This window comes from Solanum verrucosum, unplaced genomic scaffold (genome assembly GCF_900185275.1).
Source record: "Solanum verrucosum unplaced genomic scaffold, falcon-dt-bn FXZP01000038.1, whole genome shotgun sequence".
Taxonomy (NCBI): Eukaryota; Viridiplantae; Streptophyta; class Magnoliopsida; order Solanales; family Solanaceae; genus Solanum; species Solanum verrucosum.
In genome coordinates, this window is record NW_026020564.1 from 5,064,264 (window position 1) to 5,087,901 (window position 23,638).

General features: G+C 35.8%; 2 protein-coding genes across 3 annotated transcripts; one reads left to right on the plus strand and one right to left on the minus strand.

Annotated features, from left to right (window-relative positions):
- The first annotated feature begins 4,034 nt into the window (after positions 1-4,034).
- On the plus strand, positions 4,035-18,620 carry LOC125810283 (KH domain-containing protein At4g18375-like). 2 transcript variants are annotated; one of them, XM_049489790.1, is made up of 9 exons: positions 4,035-4,202; positions 7,779-7,879; positions 8,366-9,094; positions 9,862-10,335; positions 10,411-10,656; positions 10,807-11,019; positions 11,491-11,546; positions 11,626-11,716; positions 17,907-18,620. In XM_049489790.1, the coding sequence occupies exons 3-9, from the start codon at positions 8,462-8,464 to the stop codon at positions 18,309-18,311; spliced, it is 2,118 nt and encodes a 705-aa protein (XP_049345747.1). In that variant the 5' UTR covers positions 4,035-4,202; positions 7,779-7,879; positions 8,366-8,461; the 3' UTR covers positions 18,312-18,620. The 2 variants fall into 2 exon arrangements, with proteins under 2 accessions (XP_049345747.1, XP_049345748.1); XM_049489791.1 differs by lacking the exon at positions 7,779-7,879.
- A 1,701-nt stretch (positions 18,621-20,321) lies between these two features.
- LOC125810301 (30S ribosomal protein 3, chloroplastic-like) lies at positions 20,322-22,836 on the minus strand. Its single transcript, XM_049489809.1, has 2 exons — positions 22,467-22,836; positions 20,322-20,818 (listed from the first exon to the last, which is right to left on the minus strand). Exons 1-2 carry the CDS (start codon positions 22,713-22,715, stop codon positions 20,537-20,539), a joined length of 531 nt encoding a protein of 176 aa, XP_049345766.1. The 5' UTR covers positions 22,716-22,836; the 3' UTR covers positions 20,322-20,536.
- Positions 22,837-23,638: the final 802 nt, after the last annotated feature.

Here is a 23,638-nt window from a genome sequence, read left to right on the forward strand (position 1 = left end):
TTTTTAAGAGTAGAGTTGAAAGGTGTTATATAATGATTCGGGTCTTAGATTATAAATTTTTTAGGGTGTTACAATTGCGTGAATAAGCTTCAGTTGCGTGACCGCGCATGTTACTTCAGAATTCTTACACTTTTCTCTTCTTTTCACGTTTTAGGAGGGGTGCTTATGTCTTTTCCTCATCCCAAAACTCCAACCCATGACTATTAATTTCTTTCAGAAGCCAAAGTTAATCAGTTCTGATTAATTCAACCCTCTCATTCTAAAAAATATATATACTCAAGAACTTCAAGAAAACACCAAATAGGGTTTAAGGTTTCAAGCAAGTTTTTCTTCAAGCTTCTTTAAGAATCTTGTTTTTCCAGGTATGTAAGGGTATCATAGTGATGGAATGATTTTATCCTCACGCTCTACATCTACTTTCTATGAGTAAAGAATAATCTAGGGTTATATCCTTAGTTTTGATAATTCTTGAGGTGAGTTTCGTTAATGAGTTTTGAATTCTATTTCTGATTATTGAGTTGCTATATCTTGCAGTGAGATTCTTGAGTTGATTGTTCATGTCTATTTTTCAGCATGAACCATACTATTGAGTTATAATTGAATATTTATTGAGTTATAATTGAATATTTATTGAGTTATTATTGAGAATTCTTTTTAACCAAACAATGGTTTTAAACTAATTTTTTAAGAAAGCAAAGATGGATTTTGAGAAGAGTTTTATACATTATTGAGAAAGAGTATAAGGGAATTAAGTATTCCCAAATGTATCATTTTATATTGAGAAAAGAGAAATTTTGATTTCTGAAAGAGTTTATGCGTTTAGAGATATTTGAGAGCATAGTTACCTCTTTAAAAAGGTTATTTTGAGTAATTACCTCAAAATAGAGAAATAATATGTTTTATACATTTGAGCATGAGTATATTATTGGGAGTAGTATTGAGCATCGTTATGGAGATGAGTAAAACCTCATAAACCATGTCTGTCAATATGGGTAAAAGATCATACTTCTTAGATGAATCCTTATTGCTTAGTGGATCCACTTAGTTGAGAGGTTTTATACCCTGGCACGATATAGGATGTTTCTAACAACGTGGGCGGGACGCTGTATCATAAAGTAGCTCATAATGATGGTTGTCAATTAAAGAATCTCTCAAATAAAGTTAAGGTGTATTTTCAGTATATTACTTCTTATGTTGATGAGTAAGTATTTTTGCAAAGTTTAAATGATTTCATCCATTTGATTCTTTAGATTCAATTGAGTTTATGTTATATCTATTGCAGTCCTTTCATTCAGTTATTTTTCTTCGGCTATATTACACACTCGTACAGTCAATGTACTAATGTCATTCGACATGCGTCTTCCTATGATGTAGATATAGGTGTTCAGTATCATTAACAAGTGCTCCGTTGAGTTCACTTTGCACTTTTTGCTAGCTTTTGTGAGCCTTCCATGCATTTTCGAGGACTCCACTCATGTCTTTCAGTTTAGTAGTTTTGAGGTGTTGTGGGCCTTGTCCTGACAATCATGTTGAACTATAACGGATTCATAGATATATAGAATTGAGTATCTGTCAGTATTTCCTTTGAACTATTTTGACAAACTATTATTATTTTCAGAGTATTTTTAGACAGTTTTAAGTATACTATTTTGAGATAGTTTGAGTTTTGAGACTTTTGAATTTAAATTCTATTCAAAAGCTTAAATCTGCTTGAGTTAGTCTTCCGCTAAGTAGTCAGTCAGGCAAAGCGTTCGCTTAGGGATCAACAGTAGTTCTCGAGTACCGGCCACGTCTAGGGTGTAGACTCAAGCGTGACATAGGTTAATCCACTAATTTGTGCCTCTTAGGGCCATATAAGGATTTCTATGACAAGGCGAAATACTCGAGTCCTATATTGGCGCATAGTTATAGGATTTACGTATTCTAAAACCAACTTCCTTTTGGTACTAAATAGTCCTTCCAAACAACATATATATATATTGCTCATATGTATGAAAATCAAGGCGAAGAAGGCCTCCTTCCGGGGGGACCCGAGCCATCAGTGAGATACCACTCTGGAAGGGCTAGAATTCTAACCTTGTATCAGGACCTACGGGCCAAGGGACAGTCTTAGGTAGACAGTTTCTATGGGGCGTAGGCCTCTCAAAAGGTAATGGAGGCGTGCAAAGGTTTCCTCGGGCCAGACAGAGATTGGCCCTCGAGTGCAAAGGCAGAAGGGAGCTTGACTGCAAGACCCACCCGTCGAGTAGAGACGAAAGTCGGCCTTAGTGATCCGACGGTGCCGAGTGGAAGGGCCTTTGCTCAACGAATAAAAGTTACTCTAGGGATAACATGTTGATCTTCCCCAAGATCTCACATCGACGGGAGGGTTTGACACCTCGATGTCGGCTCTTCGCCACCTGGGGCTGTAGTATGTTATTTATCTTTTTGAATCATATATGAAGCTAAGCTTAAACATCATATCTTAAAATAAAATGTAATAGAATGCAATTATATTATGCTTATTGTTATGTTTAAAAGCCATTAAAAGGGTTTGAATGACCATAAAAATCATGTTAAATCAATACCATGAAGTTTAAAATCAAGTGAAAATGAAAACATAACTTCTTGGAGAAGGATCATAACTTCATAAAGAACCCTAGCTTTGAGTCTAACAATATAGTAATATTTCTAAATATTAAAATACTTTTAGGCATGGGAGTGAAGGGATATTCTAATTGAAGCCTTACATATCTTAGTTGATCCAAATACCTAGGAAAAGAATGATCTTGGAAGAAAAAGAACCACAAAATCTTTCTTGAACCGTGGAGATGAGTTCTTGGGAAGTTTTCTTGAAAATCTATGAATTTCATGATTAAGAGATATTAATTGGTGTTAAGATGAATAGAAATATGAAGTTCTATGGTCAAATCTTACTTTGGATGATGGATGAAGGAAGTTAGTTTCTTGAGAACTTCTCTTTCTAGGGTAAATTTATGAACTAGAAAGGTGAACTACGTCTTTGGGGTTATTAAAAAGGCTCCAGATGCGCGTAGGTGCGCAAAAAACATTTCAGGCGTGCAACCAACGTGCATGAAGGCAATCCGTCGGTATGTTGATACCCTATCGGTATCATATAGGCTTAAACTCTTTTTTTTAAAAGAAATAAATAAGAAACAATTAAGAGAAAATTATTAAGTTACAATCTTATTTATTAAACTTTAAATTAGTAGAAAATATATTTATTTATTTTTTTCTTTTTTTGCAATTTTTTTTAAAAAATTGTATCTAAATTATGACTCTTTTAAAAACTATTTTAAATCAAAATATTGAAAATTGTAAGTTATCTTAATGATACCATGGCAATATGTAGATATACCGTAATGCGGTAATGATATCATGGATGATTGAATAATCTTATCGAAGGACTGAAACAAACCTCAATGAAAACACTGTTCAATTACTCATTGATACCACCAGAGAATACTATACTTTGACGGTATCAAGGAGGAAGAAGTAGTCCTTCAATGAAGACACTCCTCAGTTACACTTTGATATCATTAGAGTAAATTCATATACTCTAATATAACATGATGGTAAAAAAAGGGGTGGGCACAAACATCAACATAACGTCAGCGCGCGAATAAAAATATATATATGTTATTCCCTCTGTCCAACAATAGTTTGTTCATTATTGACTTGATACACCCCTTAAGAAACAATAAATAATAGGGGCAATATTACTATATTATCCTTTGACTTTATTAAATTTAATACTTTGAAAAATGTGTTAGATGATAAATAATATTTAATAGTAAGGGTAAAATAGACACAAAATGTAAATTATCTCTTGATTTTTTAAATTGGACAAATTTTGTTGGACAATTATTTTTAGTATAGTGAACAACTATTGTCGTATAGAGGGAGTATTTTAAAATAAAAAGTGTAAAATAATGAGACATTTAAGGAAATTACTTTTTTTTTGGTTATAAGTGTTGATGCTATGACCCATTTCTTATTGTAGCCCAACCACTAGAAAAGCCCAGGCCCAAAAGTAATCTTCCTTAGGTCCTGCTGAAATCAAAGACGGAAAACGAATCCAAAATTTCGTCCCGCCGGTGAAAAAACTGGGAAGAAACGAGCCCTACAGTCCTTCCTTACATTACTTAGCTCCACTTTGATCGACTCCATTACCGGCTATAGATTCCGTTGTATTGGAAATGGTATGTATCTGACTTTCAAGCTCTTCGCTTTCGTTTCCACAATTGAAAACCTAGTTCGCATCCTTTTTTTCGTGTAGAATTGTAGTAATTGCTTGTGGAGTAAGAAATCTGGAGAATCGGTAATTGTAAGGCGTGTATCACGGATAACTCGAGCTAATAAGCATAGTCATTGTTCTTTTGTTGATTATCGTGAGTCTGATATGATAATACAATAATGTTGGCGGAGAAGTAGAAACAACATTAATAAAGCTGTAATTTTTATCATTTTAGGTTACATTTAAGCGCTAAGAGCATGACTTCCATCTTTCATTGTGTACCAAGAGATCGAATTTAACCAGTTCATGAAGTTTAGCCTGGACAGGAAACTATTTTTTTTGTGATATTAGAAGGTAGAGTGAAGAACTATCTAGCTTAATATTTTTTTCTAAACCTACTTGATAATGCTGATCTTTTCTGTGTAGAATAATTAATAGTTGCTTCTTAGTTAGATATCTAGAGAATCGGTAATTTTAAGGCGTATCATGGTTAAATCGAGCTAATAAGAATATTTGTTGTTCTTTTGTTGAATATAGTTTCACAATATCGTGAGTTTGATATGGTAATACAATAATATTGGCGGAGAAGTAGAAACAAATTAATAAAGATAATTTATATAGTTTTTGGTTACATTTGTGCACTAAGAGCATGACTTCCATCTTTCGTTGAGTATCAACTACTAAGAGATCGAGCTTAAGTAAGGAGTTCACAAAGTTTTGCGTAGACAGGAGACTATTTTTTCGTGATATTAGAAGTTCGAGTGAAGAACTAACTATCTTAATATTGTTTCTGAACTAACTAGATAATTCTGTTCTTAAAGGTGCAGTTAAGACAACAATTAAATCAAAAAGTTGTGCGTTACTGGAGGCACTGAGGCTCTATGGCATAGGTCTCAGCACCCATGAGCTTTGTCTTAAGGTGGACAACATTACCCATCGTAAACTGATACATTAATCCTTTTTTGATTGTTAAAAAGATATTGTATTAAATGTCCAATAACCAGAAGGTTTTGTGGGGAATTTACAAGGGGTAGATCCATGCCTCCATTACATATTGTGTAATGAGCTCAAAAAATCTATTATGGTCTCTATATCATTTGCAGTTGCCATGTTACACAAAAAATACAGTTGGGATAAACATCTGCACTTAGTAGTAACTACAGATTCCGATTTGCTTTCAAAAATCCTTGCATTCCTTTCCTTTCAAATGGTCCACCATACCGTCGAAGGGAGAAACTGATATTAATTATTATGGTGAATGAACATACTAGTGACTAGAAAGGAAAATCAGAAATTTGGTGTGAGCAAATTAATCATTAAATCTAAATTACAATTCTTGAGCTTTATACAAAGTGGTATTGAGTAATGGGAAAAAGGTCAGAATTGCCCCTCAACTATTGAAAATAGTATTAGTATACCCTTTGTTTGATTTTGGTCCCTAAAGGTTTCCACCGTCAGCCAACTGGCGAAGCTATGTCCCTTATAAAAAACAGACCTCCGAGTCTGATTTAAAAAAAGGAAAGACAACTAACATTGCCCCTCAAATATTGGATATATGATGATTATACCCTCTGATTGATTTTGGTCACATAAACTTCTCACCGTTGGCCAACTTGCAAATAGGTCTTTCAAAATCACTTAACTACAATAACTGTTAGGGGATCACTTGACTACAACCGCTTTTACACCCATACTAACTTTTCAAAAGATCGTTCTAAATTAGATCTACACTGCTAAAATATTTTAAACAACAAGGAATGACTCTTATTCGAGTAATTGCATTTTTGGGACCTTATAAAATATGAGTCGTGCGTCATTTGTATTCATTGCTGTTTTGAATTGTGTACATAATATCAAAATTCTAGAACAATGTGCAAACTAGTGATAGTATTTTGGATGCAATAAAGTTATTACATGGCCTGCTCATTACTCGTTTTTTGAGGATTCAGAATCTGTTCTCATTTACAAGTTTTGTAGAGGGAGCAAAGTTCATTAATTGACTCCAAATAGACCCCTTACCTTTACTAAGAGCGCAAATTAAGTCCTATTAATATAGTACTAACTGGGGTGTTGTACACTTTTGGGGAAACAATGTATGCTATCATTGTTTGCGTGTTTCGTGTCGTCCTCATTGGAGCTGCGGTGGTCGGCAGAGGAGGCTGCGCTGGTGGGTGGTTGGAGGGTATAAAGTAATCGGAGATATCTTTATTTTGTAGGAATCTCTCTCGACATAAGAGGAGTTTGGAGGAGGACCTTGTAGTTCTCTCCTCATTGGAAATGGCATTTCGTCAATGGCTCTCGTGGGAAACCCCAGTGGTGGCAAGTGCATTTGATAGAAGATTATTTGTGGATGTGTATGATATTAGTGGGGTCTTAAAGAGTAGATACAGGGTTCACTTAAAGATGCACAGATTTGGGTTTGAAGCGAAGGTCATAACAGATGACCAAGACCAAATGCCCTAGGTATTTAAGACACATCATCAACGAACAGTCAAGCGAACCAAAACTTCCATTTTTTTGTTTTGAAAGGAACCACACATGTAGGACTTTAAGAATCAGAGCAGTCAAGAGATGGCTCTGATACCATGTCAATTTTTCTGAATGTCTCTCAAATTGAGAATTCTGCCATTAAATAGAAAGAATTCTGATTTTACATCCCTAAAAATCTGCTATTTCTATCCTTGAATATCTGCTATTTCTAGTTGTAACATCCTGTAATCATCCCTGAATATCTCCTATCTCTAACTTTGGAAAGCTCTTTACACTACAATCTATACAGATATTGCATATTTGTGTTATAGCTATTCACTATTCTGATATTCCTAATATTAATACACACAAATCTTACATATATTCATGATCTTGTCCACTATGCTAACAAATGTTAGTTATATGTGATATGTAATGTGTTGTCAACGTCAACACAATTAAGGAACATGCGCTTTTTTAAGCCCTCTTCCTTCTTTGAGAGGTGTCTGTTATGTGAAATTTTAAACAAGTAGATGCTCTAAACTGGAACAAGTAAAAGTAGGGGGACCAGTTTTGCAGATGTGTGCAAGTTGTAGTGTCATTTCATGTATTTGGCCTTCTATTTAATAAATTTCACTAATTTGCGATTTCTATTCTTTTCCAACTTATCATAAGACTTATCCAATTCTTTTTTTTTTTTGATAAAAGTTAAAGCATAAGACTTATCCAATTCTTCTGCCCATTTAGTTGTTTTTTCTGTTATAATTACTTATTATTGCAATGTATTTGCGTGTGTGATTGTACATGCGCACACACATCCATATATACACACACAAATATATTCCTTTAGCTGCATCTTTCTTCATTGCCACACTTTGTGGGATTTCACTGGGTATGTTGTTGCATCTTTCTTCATTAAAGGGACTATCTTTATTTTTGCGCATAAAGTCTTGACATTTTTCTAGGATTTTCACCTTTTGACAATAGTGCTGGATCAACAGTCTATAGAGGCGCTTTTGTAGCTCGCAGAATCTCACAGTATCCATCTCTTTTTTGTTTCTCTTTCCGCCAGGGATATGTTTTGTAGAATGCTATGGATGCTTTTGATACTTGGTGGAATTTATCTGTCTAATTTGCTGTTTAAAGAAGGGAGAAGCCTACTTATTTGACAAAGTATGTTTAACTGTTAATTCATTCCTCTGGTTACAAACCTCATACCATTGACTTAACTTGAAGTGCATTAATCTCTGATTATTATTAAGCGTTGATACACTGCAAAATAGATGGGGACTGCTAAAGCAACAAACTCATGAGAACAATGCACTGGCAGGTCTCTAAATTAAACTAAGCTGAAGACACTCTGCAATGTTGATGATTATGTGTTAGTTTCATTTCTGTTGGTGTGACTTTTGAAACTTAAGCCACGCTCATGTTTAACAGAAATGTCTTCCTCCTTGCATACTGTATCAATAATTATGGATGCGATCATACACTTTTTTGAAGAATGGATGCAATCATACCTTATAAGTTATTTAGCTCGCTTATGTTTGTAGTCTCTGCCCTCTCTGTCTCTTAATCGTACCTTATAAGTTATTTAAATCATTTATGTTTGTAGTTGCTGCCCTCTCTGTCTCTTGTTAAATGTTTTTCCTTTTTCAGGTCATATCCTTGTTGGAGTAAGTGCTAAAGCAAGGAGAAGTTGTCCAAAGGAATAAGAAGGTTCTTTTAGTTGATAATAATTCAATCCATCTAGTCATGGACGAATACAAAAGAAATTCTCTCAAGCAACGCTCGAACCCCCAATTCAAGAGGAAGGGAGGCAGTAAAAATGCAAAGTTGAATTTTTCTAGTCATGAACGGTCATCTGAAAATTCTCAGAATTCAGATACTACCTATTGTATACTTTGTCAATCCAAAAAAGTTGGTAGTGTAATTGGAAAAGGTGGTAGCATAATCAAAGCCTTGAGAGAGGAAACTCAAGCAAAGATTACAGTTGCTGACAGTGTTCCTGGTTCTGATGATAGAATAGTAATCGTCTCTAGTTCCTCTACGAAACTAGCTAGGAGACAGAATAATGACAAAAACAATGATAATCCAGAGACAGGGGAAGAAAATTGTTCCATGGAGCCACATTGTGCTGCGCAAGATGCTCTGTTAAAAGTTCACAATAGGATTGTTGAGGAAGACTTGCAGGGAGTACAAAATGAGGATAAGAGTGAAACTGTAATAATCACGCGTCTCCTTGTTCCGAACAATTTGGTTGGATGCCTTTTAGGAAGAAAAGGCGATGTTATTCAGAAATTGCGAAGTGAGACTGGGGCTAGCATTCGTGTCCTTTCTGCTGAGCATTTGCCCGCTTGTGCTATGACCACTGATGAATTGGTCCAAGTAAGTTTCATGTTCTTTTCTTTGGATACATAGATTATTTAGTTTCTTATGTGAGTGAGTTTTGATATGAACTTTCATCACTTGGAGAGTATGATGGTGCAGAGGATGAAAAGGACAGAGTATTGTTTACTTTTACTAATTGTTCATCTGTACTGATCTTCGTTCTACATGCAACAGTTGCATTGATCAGATGTTTTTGTACATCTCTTTTTTCTCCCTATGATTGTCTTCAAGCCTCTACTAGTCCTGATACCTTAGTGCTAGTGTTATTTTTATAATCCACCATTGTTTAGCAATTCAAGTCCTTGAACACTAGACGAGCTGTCTAGTAGCTATTGTTTATCTGACTCGTAGTTTCCTCATTGAGTTTTTTATTTTAACTTAAAAAAACAATGTACCTCTTTGACAAGCAGAAATTTTCTGTCTCTGCTTTAAATTATGCAAATGGCAGCCACGCTAAATTTTTGTTTCTCTCTCTCTCTCTCTCCAATCTGTCTGTCTTTTTGGGTAGCCATGCTATTTCTTAATATGAAACATCTAATAGATAATCAGGTATTTGGGATTTCAACTCTGTTTAGTCTCTTGGTTTTATGGTGGTAATTTCCTTTGTCCGGATACAATCATGTTCGAAACTACTATTTCTATTGGGGAATATAATTCTCTAGTTTTAGTTAATTTTCTTGCTAATAGTCTTGGAGTTGAATTAATTATCTTTTTTTGGGACATATCATGTCAGAATTTTCAGTACTGTTTTTTCTTCTTCTCAGATATCAGGCAAACCTGCTTTAGTGAAAAAAGCCTTGTATGAAGTATCAACTCTGTTGCATCAGAATCCTCGCAAAGACAAACCTATCTCGAGTTTTCCTATGGTACATGGTGCTCAAGGTTTTCACCCCCCTGGTCCTCCCATGGAAAATATGATTCCTCCAGGAAAACCAATGTGGTCTCAAAGTAAAACTAATTTAAATGGTATGCCGCCTGCATTAGGGGTGGGAGGCTATAGGAACCAGCTTACTGGATTTGGCCGTGCAGATTTTGATTATGGTCCTCCCCCTAGTGCTGGTGAAGCTCCAGGTGATTTCACCATGAAAATTCTGTGCTCAGCTGCAAAAATTGGCGGTGTTATAGGCAAGGGAGGCTTCAATGTAAAACAACTGCAGCAGGAAACAGGAGCGGGTATACATGTTGAGGATGTCGCACCCGAATCTGATGAAAGAGTTATTCGTGTGTCCTCTTTGGAGGTAATGTTTCTACTTGAGTAATTCATAATATTAACATACTGATAGCATGTCACTAAGCCATTGTTTTCCTTCCAGTCTTTTTGGGATCCCAGATCACGAACTATTGATGCCATTCTTCAACTTCAAAGTAAAACAAGTGAATTTTCTGACAAAGGAATTGTCACTACGAGGCTTCTTTTTCCCTCAAATAAGGTTGGCTGCATTATTGGACAAGGAGGACAGGTTATCAATGAGATGAGAAGGAGAACGCAGGCGGATATTCGTGTTCTTTCCAAGGACGATAAACCCAGATGCGCATCTGCAGATGAAGAGCTTGTGCAGGTGAATTATCTGTAGTATGCAAGTTTAGACTTAGGCTTTTCTGGTTCACATATGACCTAGTTTCAATTTTCTAGTGCCTGTTGGTACTGTTGTTTCCATGATTTTGTGAGAAATTTCAATCTCAAAGTAATTGAAGTTCCGTTTATTCAGATATCTGGAAGCATCGGTGTTGCAAAAGATGCCTTGGTTGAGATTTCTTCAAGGCTCAGAGAAAGATGCCTTAGGGATGCAAATAGTAAAGTGGAGTCTACTCCTGTTAGGCCACTTCCTGGATTTGTTCCTTCAGAGGATTTTCGAAGTGGAGACCCACAACGTTCAGGTGCGATGGGGGCTGGTAGCTCTAGAAGATATGAACATTTGAAGGTAGGGAAGATTATCTGGCTAATGTTCTTCTACTGGAGCTTATACCTTGACTTTTGTTTTGATAACAGTGGAGCCTGGGGCAATTCATAACTTTATTTCTGATCTTCTATGTTCTGGTTTTATGGGTAGTGTGACATGTTTGTTGTAACTCTTTAAGGATAATTCACATGAGGAGAGCACCAAGTTCTAGCAACCTTGCACTACCAGTATGACCTGCAGAATGCATCATCTAATTCATTTAATGTGGTGGTGGTATGAGGCACCAATCCTGTATTCAAAATGAATTTACTGGAATTGTACATGAGATATGCCTTGCCATATATTTCTGTCTGATAGTATTTTCCCCTTGACCATATATTTGGATGTTGAATAAGTGACTTGTCACACTTTCCTCAGTTGTGGAAACCATTTGCTGCCTTGGTCTTTTCAGTTAGTCCAGTTAACTAAAGAAGTGCCACTTTCTCTTTGTAGGGTGCTGTTCGTGAATTTGACCATCCAAGTTATCCAGATCTTCCCATTGCCACTAGGTACTACCAATTCCGGAATATGTTCTTTTTCCACTGCTTTTTCTGTTGCAGTTCATCTGAAAACCATTGTGAACCCCAGATTCTCAAATATCCGTAGTCCCCCAGAGATGAAGTTTCCAGACCATTCTTATGGTTCTGCAAAAGGAACAGGAGGGTACAACATTGATGAGGTAAATATTCTTTGCCTAGAGCTACTAATAGATGATTTAGTGAGTTCCTTTATTTGTTCATTCGGTCCATTTTACTCCAACCAGGTAGAAGACTTGCATTGTGTTATTTTCCTCCATTTGTTTTGATAACCGCCTATTTGGGTGAACTGCTGGATATTGTTACTCCCGACTCCACCTTTTTTTCCACGATACAGGAAGCTAATAAATCCTTCTCCATTTTTATGTTATATTGAGGACATGCTAGAGAAAAACTACATGTATTTTCATATTCAAGTTTTGATTCTATAAAATGTTGTTCGTTATATGCATTCATTTCATATGTAGTAAATTTCTTGTAAAGAAACAAATCTTGAGCCTAAACTCAAACCCCAAAAGTTAGCTCAAGAGGTGAGGATTGCCCAAGACATAATAGAGAGACCATCCATCCCTTAAAGGGCCGATGTAGGACCGCAGAAGCTAGCTCAATGGTGTGTGGGTAATTTAATGTCCCCAACATTGGAAATAAGAATTGGGATGAGTCCTGTTCTGATACCATGTAAAGAAATGGGTCTTGGGTCTTACTCAATCCCAAAAGCTAGCCTAAGAGGTGAGGATTGTACAAGTCATATTAAAGAGACCACTATTTCTGTGAAGGGTACAAAGTGAGAGGAAATGGAGGACCTAGAAGATAATTGAAGTTTTATGTGTGAGAATGAATTTTCACATTTTCTTTTTCTAGGTGAGAGAGAGAGGAAATGGAGGACCTCAACTAGATTATAATTCATTTTAATCTATCATTAATGTTATACTATAATAATTTGTAGAGCTTATAATACATTTTAATCTATCATTAATGTTATTTAATGTAAGTCTGGGCATATGTATTTCCCAAGGAGATTGAAATGTGAGGTTTTCAGGTAGCATAGCATCCTCAGAAGGAAAAGAGATAGGAGGGCACATTTGGGGGAGAGCTGAGAAGGAAGGAATTGGAAGGACAATCATTGAGTGATATTCTTCCTAATGCACCTAGAATATACAAGTTCACTAAAAACATCATGGTAGAGAACTTCAGGGAATATGGGGAGCTCAAGGATTTAGTACTCTGTTATTACCATCAATTACAGCGAGAAAGAGAATTAGAGGCCAGCTCTGGATAAAGTAACATTTCAGAGGATTAGTAGGGGTGAAAGTATAGCAGAAGATACACACCTTCGATAAATAAGAGTTGATGGACGTATCGAGACTAGTGAGGGTAGTAGGATTTTAGGTCTTTACGGGTTTGTGCCGGTCTTCTTCCTTCATTGCTAGGAATTAATAGAGAATAATGTGATAGAATGATCCATGAAGTTTACGAATGAAACTTTTAAGATGAGTTTTAACTCTTGATTAATAAAAGAAGAGTTTTAATTCATTTTGGTTGTGCTCATTCGGAAGAAGAATGGGGCCAAGGGCATATATATTGTCTTGGTCTATTAGTCTGGTAGAGTATCTATAAAATATTGTTGCTTAAAAAAGAATTCTTTCAAATAATTGCTTATGTTCCTATCGAGGAGCTTAAAATCGATAGTGGATAATCTCATTTCCTCATCTCAACGTGCATTTCTGGAGGGGCAAACTTTTGGCACCCTTTTTATAGCTAATGAATGATGGGTTTACGGCTAAGAAGTGGGTAATTGAGAATTTTGTGTAAGTTAGACTTACAAGTATGACAATTGTGATTTTTTTTACCATTTGCTTAAAAGAATGGCTTGACTTGGAAACATGGATAGCGCATTGCATATCCAAGTCCAACTATTAGAAAATATAACATCTAACATCATTGCACCAAGAGTGTGACCTAACAATCAATAAAGTTTGAATGGACTTTGGGAGATCAGAGTTCAAGTCCTAGTTGAGGGAAGAAAACAATATGTGTTTCTTCCCATTTGTCTTAACCTTGGTGTATAGAGTTACCCCATAAGTATGTTGTTAAAAGGTAGCATATACACAATGATTTAATCTAGGTGGCGCAAGTGCCCCATACATCACTGTTACTAAGAAATATCTGTCGAAGAGGAAAAAATTAACATTGTTGAAATTAACTTTTTTCAAAACATACCCACTTTTATTTTCCCCCCCTTAATTGTATTTATAGTAGCAAATCACTCCGAGAGGATGATGAAAGAGCTTTTGCGGAGTGGGAAGAAATGAAGAAAAAATACCACTTGGTAGGTTGGAAAAAATTAACATTTCTAGTTGAGGAGGGGGTCAAGAGATACGTAGATCATCCATATCAATAGGACATTATTAGAAGATAGTTGGGGAAATTTTCATGTAAGAATATATTATGGTGGAAAGTGATAACCACTAAAAATACGGGAGGTTAGAATAGGATTGTTTTTGGGGAGATAGGAACTACATAAACAGCAAGCTCGAGGAAATGGATCACTAAGGAAAAGGAAGATTTTACTTCTTTTTTGTGGATAAGGTGGTAAAGGCTGATTTCACAAGATGCGTCTCTTAAAACATTTATAATGGCACCCATATTTTCTTTTGGCGAGAGTAATGTTGTGGGAGACATCTTTGTTGGGGGCATTTCTGGATGTGTGCTATGGTTTACAAGGGAGACAATAATGGTGATACGAATGCAGAAGCAAAATAAGAACACAAAGTAAAGGATAGTAAAGAGAGATTTACAAAGAACCAAAACTAAGGAAATTGGCAGAACACTCAAATCAAACACAAATGCCCTATCAATTTAAAACTGAATTAACTCGAAGGCCAAAACTATAAGAACAACTATCAAGGGGAAGTAATCCTCTTGAAAATTCACCTTAACAAGTTTAAAACACCAACAAAGGAATTCATACTCAATATCATAATAAGCTATAAGCAGGAAAGTCTCCTATCATTAACTACACAAGGCTTAATTGCTTATTGTGTAAACAATAGATAATTTATGCAATAGGTGATTAGGGCTTCTATCAAATTTGGAGTAGATTTAGAGCCCATTTGGATTGGCTTAAAAAAAGTAGCTTTTAAGTCAAAAATAAAAAGTCAAACTGAAATGACTTTTAAGTCAAAAAATAAAAAGTAGGGGGGGACCTACTTTTGGTTTCCGACTTATTTTAAGTCATTTTTCACCTTGCCAAACACTTCGTAACTTATTTTAAGTTATTTTTTATATTTGCCCAACACTTCTAGAAGTCAAAAACTGACTTAAAAATAGGTTTGACCAACTTATAAGCCAATCCAAACGGGCTCTTAGACCAATTTGGATAAATGGAGAAAAAATGTGTTGGTGAAATTTTGCACAGCTTGTTACGACGATCCGCCAGGATTTATGGTCAAATTTTGCATGATCCATCAGGATTTCTGACTAAACAAGTTTTGTCCATCAATCTAGCAGGATTTTTCTGCCGTCTCCAAGATTTTATTGCCAAGTTCTGGCCACGATGAATTTTCTTTAAATGTGGTCAAAACCTAAAAATGGCAGTTAAGACTCTATTTTGTGCAATTCACTTGAAACAACCAAACAGACTTCAATGTCAGAATTACAGGGCCATGTCTGAATTCACTGACTGGATAAATGATAGAGCTTGGTCCTCCTTTTTTTTGGAGGATCTTTCACTTGGAGAAGGGGGGTGATAATCATATGTCAGCCTACAGAATAGATAGATTTTTATTTTCTCAGCAGTGGGAGGTACTTTGTAATCAGATCAAGCAAAATCTTTTGCCTAGACTAGGCTCAGATCATAATCCTGTAATGCTATCTTGTGGAGATTTAAGTTTGAAGAAATCATATTTTTCAAATGTAAAAATGGTGGATGGGGTGTGGATGGATTCAGAGACATGGTCAAGGAATGGTGGACTTCCTTTTGTGCAATTGGAACAGGTTCATTCATTCTGGCCACAAAGTTGAAGATGTTGAAAGATAAGCTGAATGGGGTTGGGAGAATAAGAATAATTGGAAACAGAAAAAGGAGGATATTTTGCGTCAGCTATCTAGACTAGAAGATCCAGGAACAGAGAATCCTATCTGAGGATGAGCTTCTTCAAAAAATTCCACTTCTCTATGGAATTTGAGGAAGTATCCAGAAATGAGGAAATAGCTTGGAGATAGAGATCCAGAGTGCTATGGCTCAAGTAAGGGGACAAGAAAACTTCCTAGAGTTGCCACAATACATAAGAGATTCAACTCTATTTGATACTTTAGTAGTGGATGGGACTTCTGTTTCAGATCGAGAAGACATAAGGGGAAATCATCAGTTTCTATCAGAATCTTTACAAAGAAACTGAACATTGGAGGCCTGATTTTAATCCTCAAGGGGTTGAAGGTATTAACCTGAAGGAAAAAGAATTGTTATAAAGGCAATTTGATAAAGTGTTGAATTGCATCAAACTATGTGCCAGTGATAGGGATCCAGGACCAAATGGGTTCCCAATGAATTTTATTTAGAATTTCTGGGAGCTGATAAAGGAGTATTTTATGAATGCCAGTAGACACTTTCATGCCCGTCAGGAGTTTGAAAAAGCCTTAATTCTACGTATGTGGCACTTATTCCATAGAAAACTGGGCTACTGAACTAAGAGACTTTAAACCTATAAGCCTCATAAGTGGAATCTAATAATTGCTAAACTTCTTGCAGAGAGGTTGAAGAGGGTGGTGACAAAGGTAGTCAAGAATCTAATGACATTCATAAAAGGCAGGTAAATTATGGATGCAACACTCATAGCCAGTGAATGTTGGACTCAAGGCTCAGGGGTGTAGACCCATGGATCATTTGCAAGCTAGATATAGAGAAGGTTTATAACCTTGTCAGCTGGGATTTCCTTCTCAACATTTTGAAACAAATGGGTATGGGTTTCTATGAGAGATGGTTGAAGTGGATTGATTTTTTGCATTAAAACTGTCAGGTTCTCAATTCTGGTTAATGGAGAACCTGTTGGTCTTTTTTCCCTTAGAGAGAGGACTCGGACAAGGAAATCCTCTCTCTCCTTTCCTCTTTATATTAGTTGTGGAAGGCCTCAGTATGATGAGGGTGGCTATTCAGAACAACTGGATAAAAGATTTCAGGATAAGGCAATCAAGCAGGGAAGTAGATAAAGATTTGTAATTTGCTTTATAGAGATGACGCTGTTATTTTCTGTGAAGCTAAGGTAGATCAACTTAGTTTTGTCAAAATGGTTTTGGTGATTTTGGGGCAATTTATGGTTTTTCTGTTAATTGGAGGAAGAGCAGCATTTTTCATGTTAAAGAAGTCCCATAAATACCAAGTCTGGCCAACATTCTGGGATGTAAAATTGAGAACTTCCCAACAACTTATTTGGGCATGCCTCTTGGCAACAAACATTAAGGAGCTGGAAATCTGGGATGGGATTGTAGAAAAAATTAAGAAACTAAGCTAACTGGAAAGCTCAGTATCTGTCTCTTGGAGGAAGAATCACACTCTAATTAACTCACTCTTGGAGGAAGAATCACTCTAATTAACTCACTCTTATGTCATGTCTTTATTCCCTGTTCCTTCTAATGTGGAAGAAAGACGGGATAAGTTGAGGGGAGATTTTCTATGGCTGGGGAACAAGGAGGGCAAATGTCTACATATGGTGGTCAATATGGAGAGAAAGAAACAACAGTTGCTTCGAGGATATTTCTGATTCAATTCAAAAAATCAAAGAGAATTGTATTAATACCTTCATTTTTTGGTATAAAGAGAAGGTAGAGAAGAAGTTGAACAGTTTTGGGCCCAAATCTCTTGGAGGTCTCCAGCATTATACAACATTACCACTCTCAAAAAATAAAAATCCAAAAAACTTCAAAATCAAAATTGAAGTTTTGATAATTCAAACAACGCCCTCTCCTACTCATCACTCCTAAAATCCTGACCAAGGAGTCAATTGTGACTTTTCCCACTTTGCTCCCTTTGCACCTGTAACAGCCAACATCATGGGTTGAAGGTAGAAACGACTATATGCATTTCCATTAACTTTTTTTATGGAAAGGCTCTAAATTGTTTACGTGTTGAATTATTTTGTAAAAAAATTCAACAGCGGCATCAAGACACACAAACCTAAGGCCAGAAACTATTTTTCCTACTTATATCCCCATAACTGTGGGTTTGGTTATAGCATGAGAAATGGATTATTTATTGAGGCAATGTTGCTTTCAGAACTTGACTGTTGATTTCTATTTCATGTAGTTCTTGTTGCTAATCCTTTGTTTGAATCACAGTTTGCTGGAAGAAGTGCAAGATTTCAGGATCCTCGTTCTGTTGGACCTGGATTCATTGATGATATTCGGGGTGCTCCAGTTCATATGAATGCTGGGCACAATGTTTTTCACGGGTCCTCCGAGAATTTGAATGCTGGGCGACCTACTTTTCAAGGATACGGGTCTCCTGCTGGACAGAGCAGCAACATTCAGCAAGGCGCTTACCACCAGAATTATGCTGCTCAACAAAGTGCTTATCAAAGTTATCCAGCTAAAGGTGGCTACCCTAGTGGTAGTCCTTCCCAATTGCCTTACCAGAACCCTAATCCTCATCAAGCTCCATATCAAAGCATCAACTCGCAGCAGCACCAGCAGGCGCCACTGCCATACCAGAATATGGCTGCACAAGGCTCCTACCATTATTGATTCTCAATACTGAGTTACTCAAAATACCTATGGCGGGTTTTGTACAATAATTTAATCTCGTGTTGTGCTATAGTTGTTGCTGAAGTGTCAGTCATAGTGATCTAACTTATTGCATTTGATGGTTAAGAGTATCGTTGAACACAGGTTAAGTAGTTAACTGTTTGGCAATATTTTCAGAGACCTCGCTTTAGGTTTTTTCTGCAGCATTCAACTTCCTTGTGGTTTAAGGTGTTGCAGTTAACTGCCTAATTTGATTTCTTTGTAATGAGATTGTTTTCAAATGACAAAAATTTCCTTAGTATTCCTAAATTGCTTTTTTTGTAACGTTAATACATGGATATTACTGTCTATCTCTAGAAAACAAAAATGAATTGATAGATACTAAGAGTTCGTTAAACGAACTTTATTTTCTTTTTTCCAATATTGTAGTTCTGGAAATTCAATTTGTTTGTGCCTTTTGGCAACACCAAAAAAAATTGAATTTAGTCAGTTGCAAGTCTGCTCCTTTTCTTTTGGGGCAGAGGAGAGGGGATTTCACCGGTCACTGATAAGGTGAAAGCTCATGTAGTCAATTAATTAAACTTTTAGGCTAGTATGCTATGTCTAAAAATTGGGTGCCAAGGATCACTTTCCTTCTTGGTGATATCAGTAGTCGGATTATTTTTACTAATGAGATTTAAAATATATATTAAAAAATACAAAAAATTTAAGGAGGTTCAACTTGATTTTAACCTTGTAAATAAAATGCAAATTTTCAACTTGAATCCCTTTCAGTGCTCTAGTTCCACCCTGATTCAAAGATAGCCAAAATTTGAAGTTTATTAATGGTCTAAACTTGCTAATGAACGTATAACTCATCTTAGTTAATAAGTTCTCAATTAAGTAGTTATATATATTTAGTAAACTTGTTAGTATAAATATAGGATTTAAGCAAAAGTGACTGAATTTTTTGGAATTCATAAGTAATATTCTACCTCCGTCCTTGTTCAATGATCAATATTTCATTTTTCCTAAAAACACATTAGATATTTACAAAAATGTTGTAGACCCAAATATGCTTTTAACAGATCAGGCCGCTGGATTAAAAAATAATTACATCCGCTAACCAATATACAAAAAATACACTAATTATGAACAAAATATGCATGTTTTATACATAATATCATTAATATATAAGAAAATATATGTTTGCAAACGATTATACAAAATTCTAGCTTAATCAAGACAAATGGTGAGACAATAAAATAATTTCAAGCATGACAATAATAAAAAAACATGATTGCATCCATGCATGTAACCACAGCCAACGCGGAGACATAGCTTGAGCTACGAATATAGTAGTAAAATTCATTTCTTGATATATATAAATAATTTATTAGAACCCAATAAGCAAAAAAAAGTTATGATCGAGAACCCATACATTAAAAATCTTGATTCCGCCTCGACCATAAGATATGGATTGTGCAAGGACAAGGCTTCAAAGAGATACATGAAAGGAGATAGACATGCCGAAGATCTATTAAAAATAACTTCTCCACTTCTCACAAGATAGAGATAAAATTTGTACATTCAACCTTCTCAGACCTCAATTATGGGATGAATATGTTATTGTTGTTGTTCAACCCCAAGCAATATGGTAAGAAATATGAATCATTAGCCTAATTCAACCACAAAAGCTAGCTCATGAATGGATAGTCCAAGATCATATAGGGATACCAAATGACCCTATCCCCACCGATGTGGGATACTCAACACCCCCATGCCCAAGGATAGACATCTGGACCATGGGACAATATATGATGGAGCCAACATCGGAAACGATGAATTGGGATGGGTCTGGATTTGATACCTTTGATAAGAAATGGAACTTGGACCTAGCTCATGGGAAGGATTAGCCAAGACTATATAAAGAGACCAAATGACCATACTATCCCCACGATGTGGGACACTCAACATAGATAAATTCCTACCATCAGTACAATTTAATTTTGTTTCTGTTAGATGTTAATATTCATGAAGAACCAAGGCTAATATTATAAGATACATAGTTTACAATATGATCCAAAAACTAAAAAGAAAACAGAGGAAAATCAAAACAAACAAATTGAATAAGTTTGACTGACCTTTCAAGTGAAAGAAGTTACAACATGTGCAACATAATAGGCATGATAGCTAAAAATAAATGATGAACAGTGGCGGCATGATAAATCTTGCTCTATGAAGGCTTAGGCTAAATTACCACCACTCTCTTGCCACAAATTGATGATATCCGTGGCCTGATTAAGAAGAATAATCGACTGTTTCTGGGATATCCATGGTTTACTCTCGAGCATGACTTTAAGTTCCTCCCAAGCATCTTTTCTAGGCCAAAAATAATAGGGGCTCAACGGAATCGTGCCATGACCAGGAATTACCTGGTCTAGTGAAATTCCGATGTTCTTCTCCATCCAAATAAACTTCAACACTAGCCTAGGTTTCTCCAGTGGCTTGACCACCACTCCGAGCTTCTGTACATCCAGCAGATTGTAAGAGCCAAACACCATAATGAAAATGTTGCAAATATAATGAAATTTTCGATAAAAATATTGGAAAAAAAAAACTAAATAAATGAGAATCAAACACCAAAATAAAGATATTGCAGACATAACTAAGTAAATCAAAGCATTTCCTCTCTAACCATTAAACTTCTAAATGAGACATTCACCCAGTATAGTATTAAAGCACAGATGCATTGGTTTGAACCACCAGCCATCAATTTGGTCCAAGAAAAAGAAACAGATCCGAGGAGACGTGTTGCATACATAACAAAATAAATAAAAACACTCTTTTCTTAGCAGGTCAAACTACTAAATGAGACATTCACACAACATAGTATTAAAACGACAGATGCACTAGTTTGAACCATCATCCATCAACTTGGTTCAAGAAAAAGAATCGGAAAAGAAAACAAATCAAACCTGTGGATATCTGTCGCAGTCTCGCAGACATAATATAAATAAAGATAAAAGACCAATTTTGCTTTTTAACTATTTGAAATAGGACAATTATGTCCTCCATTTCGTTTTATGAAACAAAAATGCCAACGCTGTTAGTCAAGTGGCTCAAAATTTCCCTCCTCACTAACGGTTGTCCCAACTCAGATGGAAAAGGGACAAAGTTATCCTCCAGTCCCTACAAAAAAGTCAATATCACCCCCAAAAATTTGGAACCAATGAGGTCTCTGGTCATGTTTAACATTTTATAAATCATCCCTAATGAAAACAAATTCATTTGCTTCGTCATTAATGAATATTGATCAGGTATTAAGAACTTGTTCTTGATAGCAAATCTTCACAAACTAATGCAATCTTTTTCAGAAAAAGACATTTGTCCTGTCAACTGAAAAAAGATATAAACAATGTTCCCATAGTATTAAGTTAAATCAAATATCTACTGTACGCTAGTAAGGAGAAATTGAATGTTACAATATAACTGAATACAAACTCACACTTAGATCAACTTACACGATGATGGCATAGTAACAAGGGGACTTTCAAGCCAGCTAATGGCAAAGGTATTTTTGTGCCAAAAACGGAAACGGATAACAAAGTAATCTTATTTCAAATAGTTCAAGAGAAAAATTGGCCCTTTTTCCATAAATAAATATGCCCCATTATCCTAAGCTTACAACTTTTCTTTTTTAAATTAGTATTCCAATTTCCAGGCGAAAACCTACATCTTCCCACAAGCACAAATAGGAAGAAACTACATACGTATTATTCTTGAGTGCCTCTGCTGGATTATTACATGGTCTTCCATTATAATGGTTTTCATTCTAGTTCTATTGACAGTTTAGACACACCCTTGGGTGCAAAATCTTTAAACATTAAGAGGATGGTTCACTTCCCACAATTCAACAAAAAAGTAAAGAATTATAAAGGGCGGCATGATGCACTAAGCTCCCTCTGGACCATCTACTGTGCACTAAACTCCCGCCCGAAAACAAGGGCCAATTGTGCACAGCCTTACCAAAAAGGCAAAAAATTTAAACATTAAGGTGTTGTTGGTTAACAAACAGAAACCAAACCATATTCAGCATTACTAATACATCATATTCAATAGTATTCTTATACACTCTACCAAACGAATCCTAAGAGGAAAGTTAGTGAAAATTACCTCTTTTTGAAGAGAATCCGAGGAAATAGAATCATGGGTCGATGTTTCTTCGGCTAAATTTACGGCAGCCGCAGCTGAAGTAGCAAAAACGCCAAGATTTCTTCTGGGTACGATTGCTGAGACATTAGAACGTTGAGAATAAGACTGCCCCTTTGTAAAGGAGACAATTTTGGGTGAAAAAAATTGGTTTTGAGAAGAAAACGCAGGAACCCAATTCACTGTAGGCTGTGTAGCCATTGATGACATCATCTTCAACAGCTAATTTATCGGAGAGAGAGAGGAAACTCAAACCTTCTCTGTCATTGTGTTGTGTTCTTCATCAAAGTCTAGATAAGAAACAAGGTCCGACGGAATAACCCGACCCGGATATTTTATTTTTTTTGGGGTGGGGGCCGGGGGGTAACCTATTTAAACCATAGCCCAATATCACAGACTTAGACTTTAAAGTGACGGATCATGACACAAAACTTTATAAACTATTGAATATCCACCTAAACTTAACTTAGAAAACTTTAGTATTGCGAATATACTTTGGGTTATTGTTTGATTATTTGGATTAATTTTAGGCTAATTTAGGTAGATATTTATGTACTTATACGTTTCCTCAATTTGAGCCGTTATTCAAGTGTGAATACCTTCGTTTGAAAGAATATTTTTGGTGTAGAAAGTCTCAAATTTAGGATTTTTCACTGCGCGAATTTTCTGAGAAACGAAGTCATAGGCACGTAGGTTCAGCACTAGACTGACTACTCCAATAGCACTCATCCATAAGCCGGTTACTAGTACAAATAACATAAAGAAATGTAACCAACATTTATTGGAAAAAGCAACCCCAAAGATTTGTAACAATAGCCTAAAATTCTTGGATTATAAGTTATTTGTGGATTATATTCTAGGGATTATAATTTTTGAACAATTTTAGGTGGATATATTTTTAACAATAGCCTATAGTCGAGATTATACTGCAACACCAATACTTACTCAAATGATTATTTTGTGACCAGTCGTCTATTCAAAGAAAAAACTACGCTTAGCTCCCTACCCTTAAAACGACTGTGATGCAATGGATGGTAAATGGTCTATAGAACCCAGAGCACTATAATGATTCAGTAGCTGAGAAGGGACCTAGAATATCCACAGCCCCTTTTTGAATATCCCTCACTCCCCTAAAA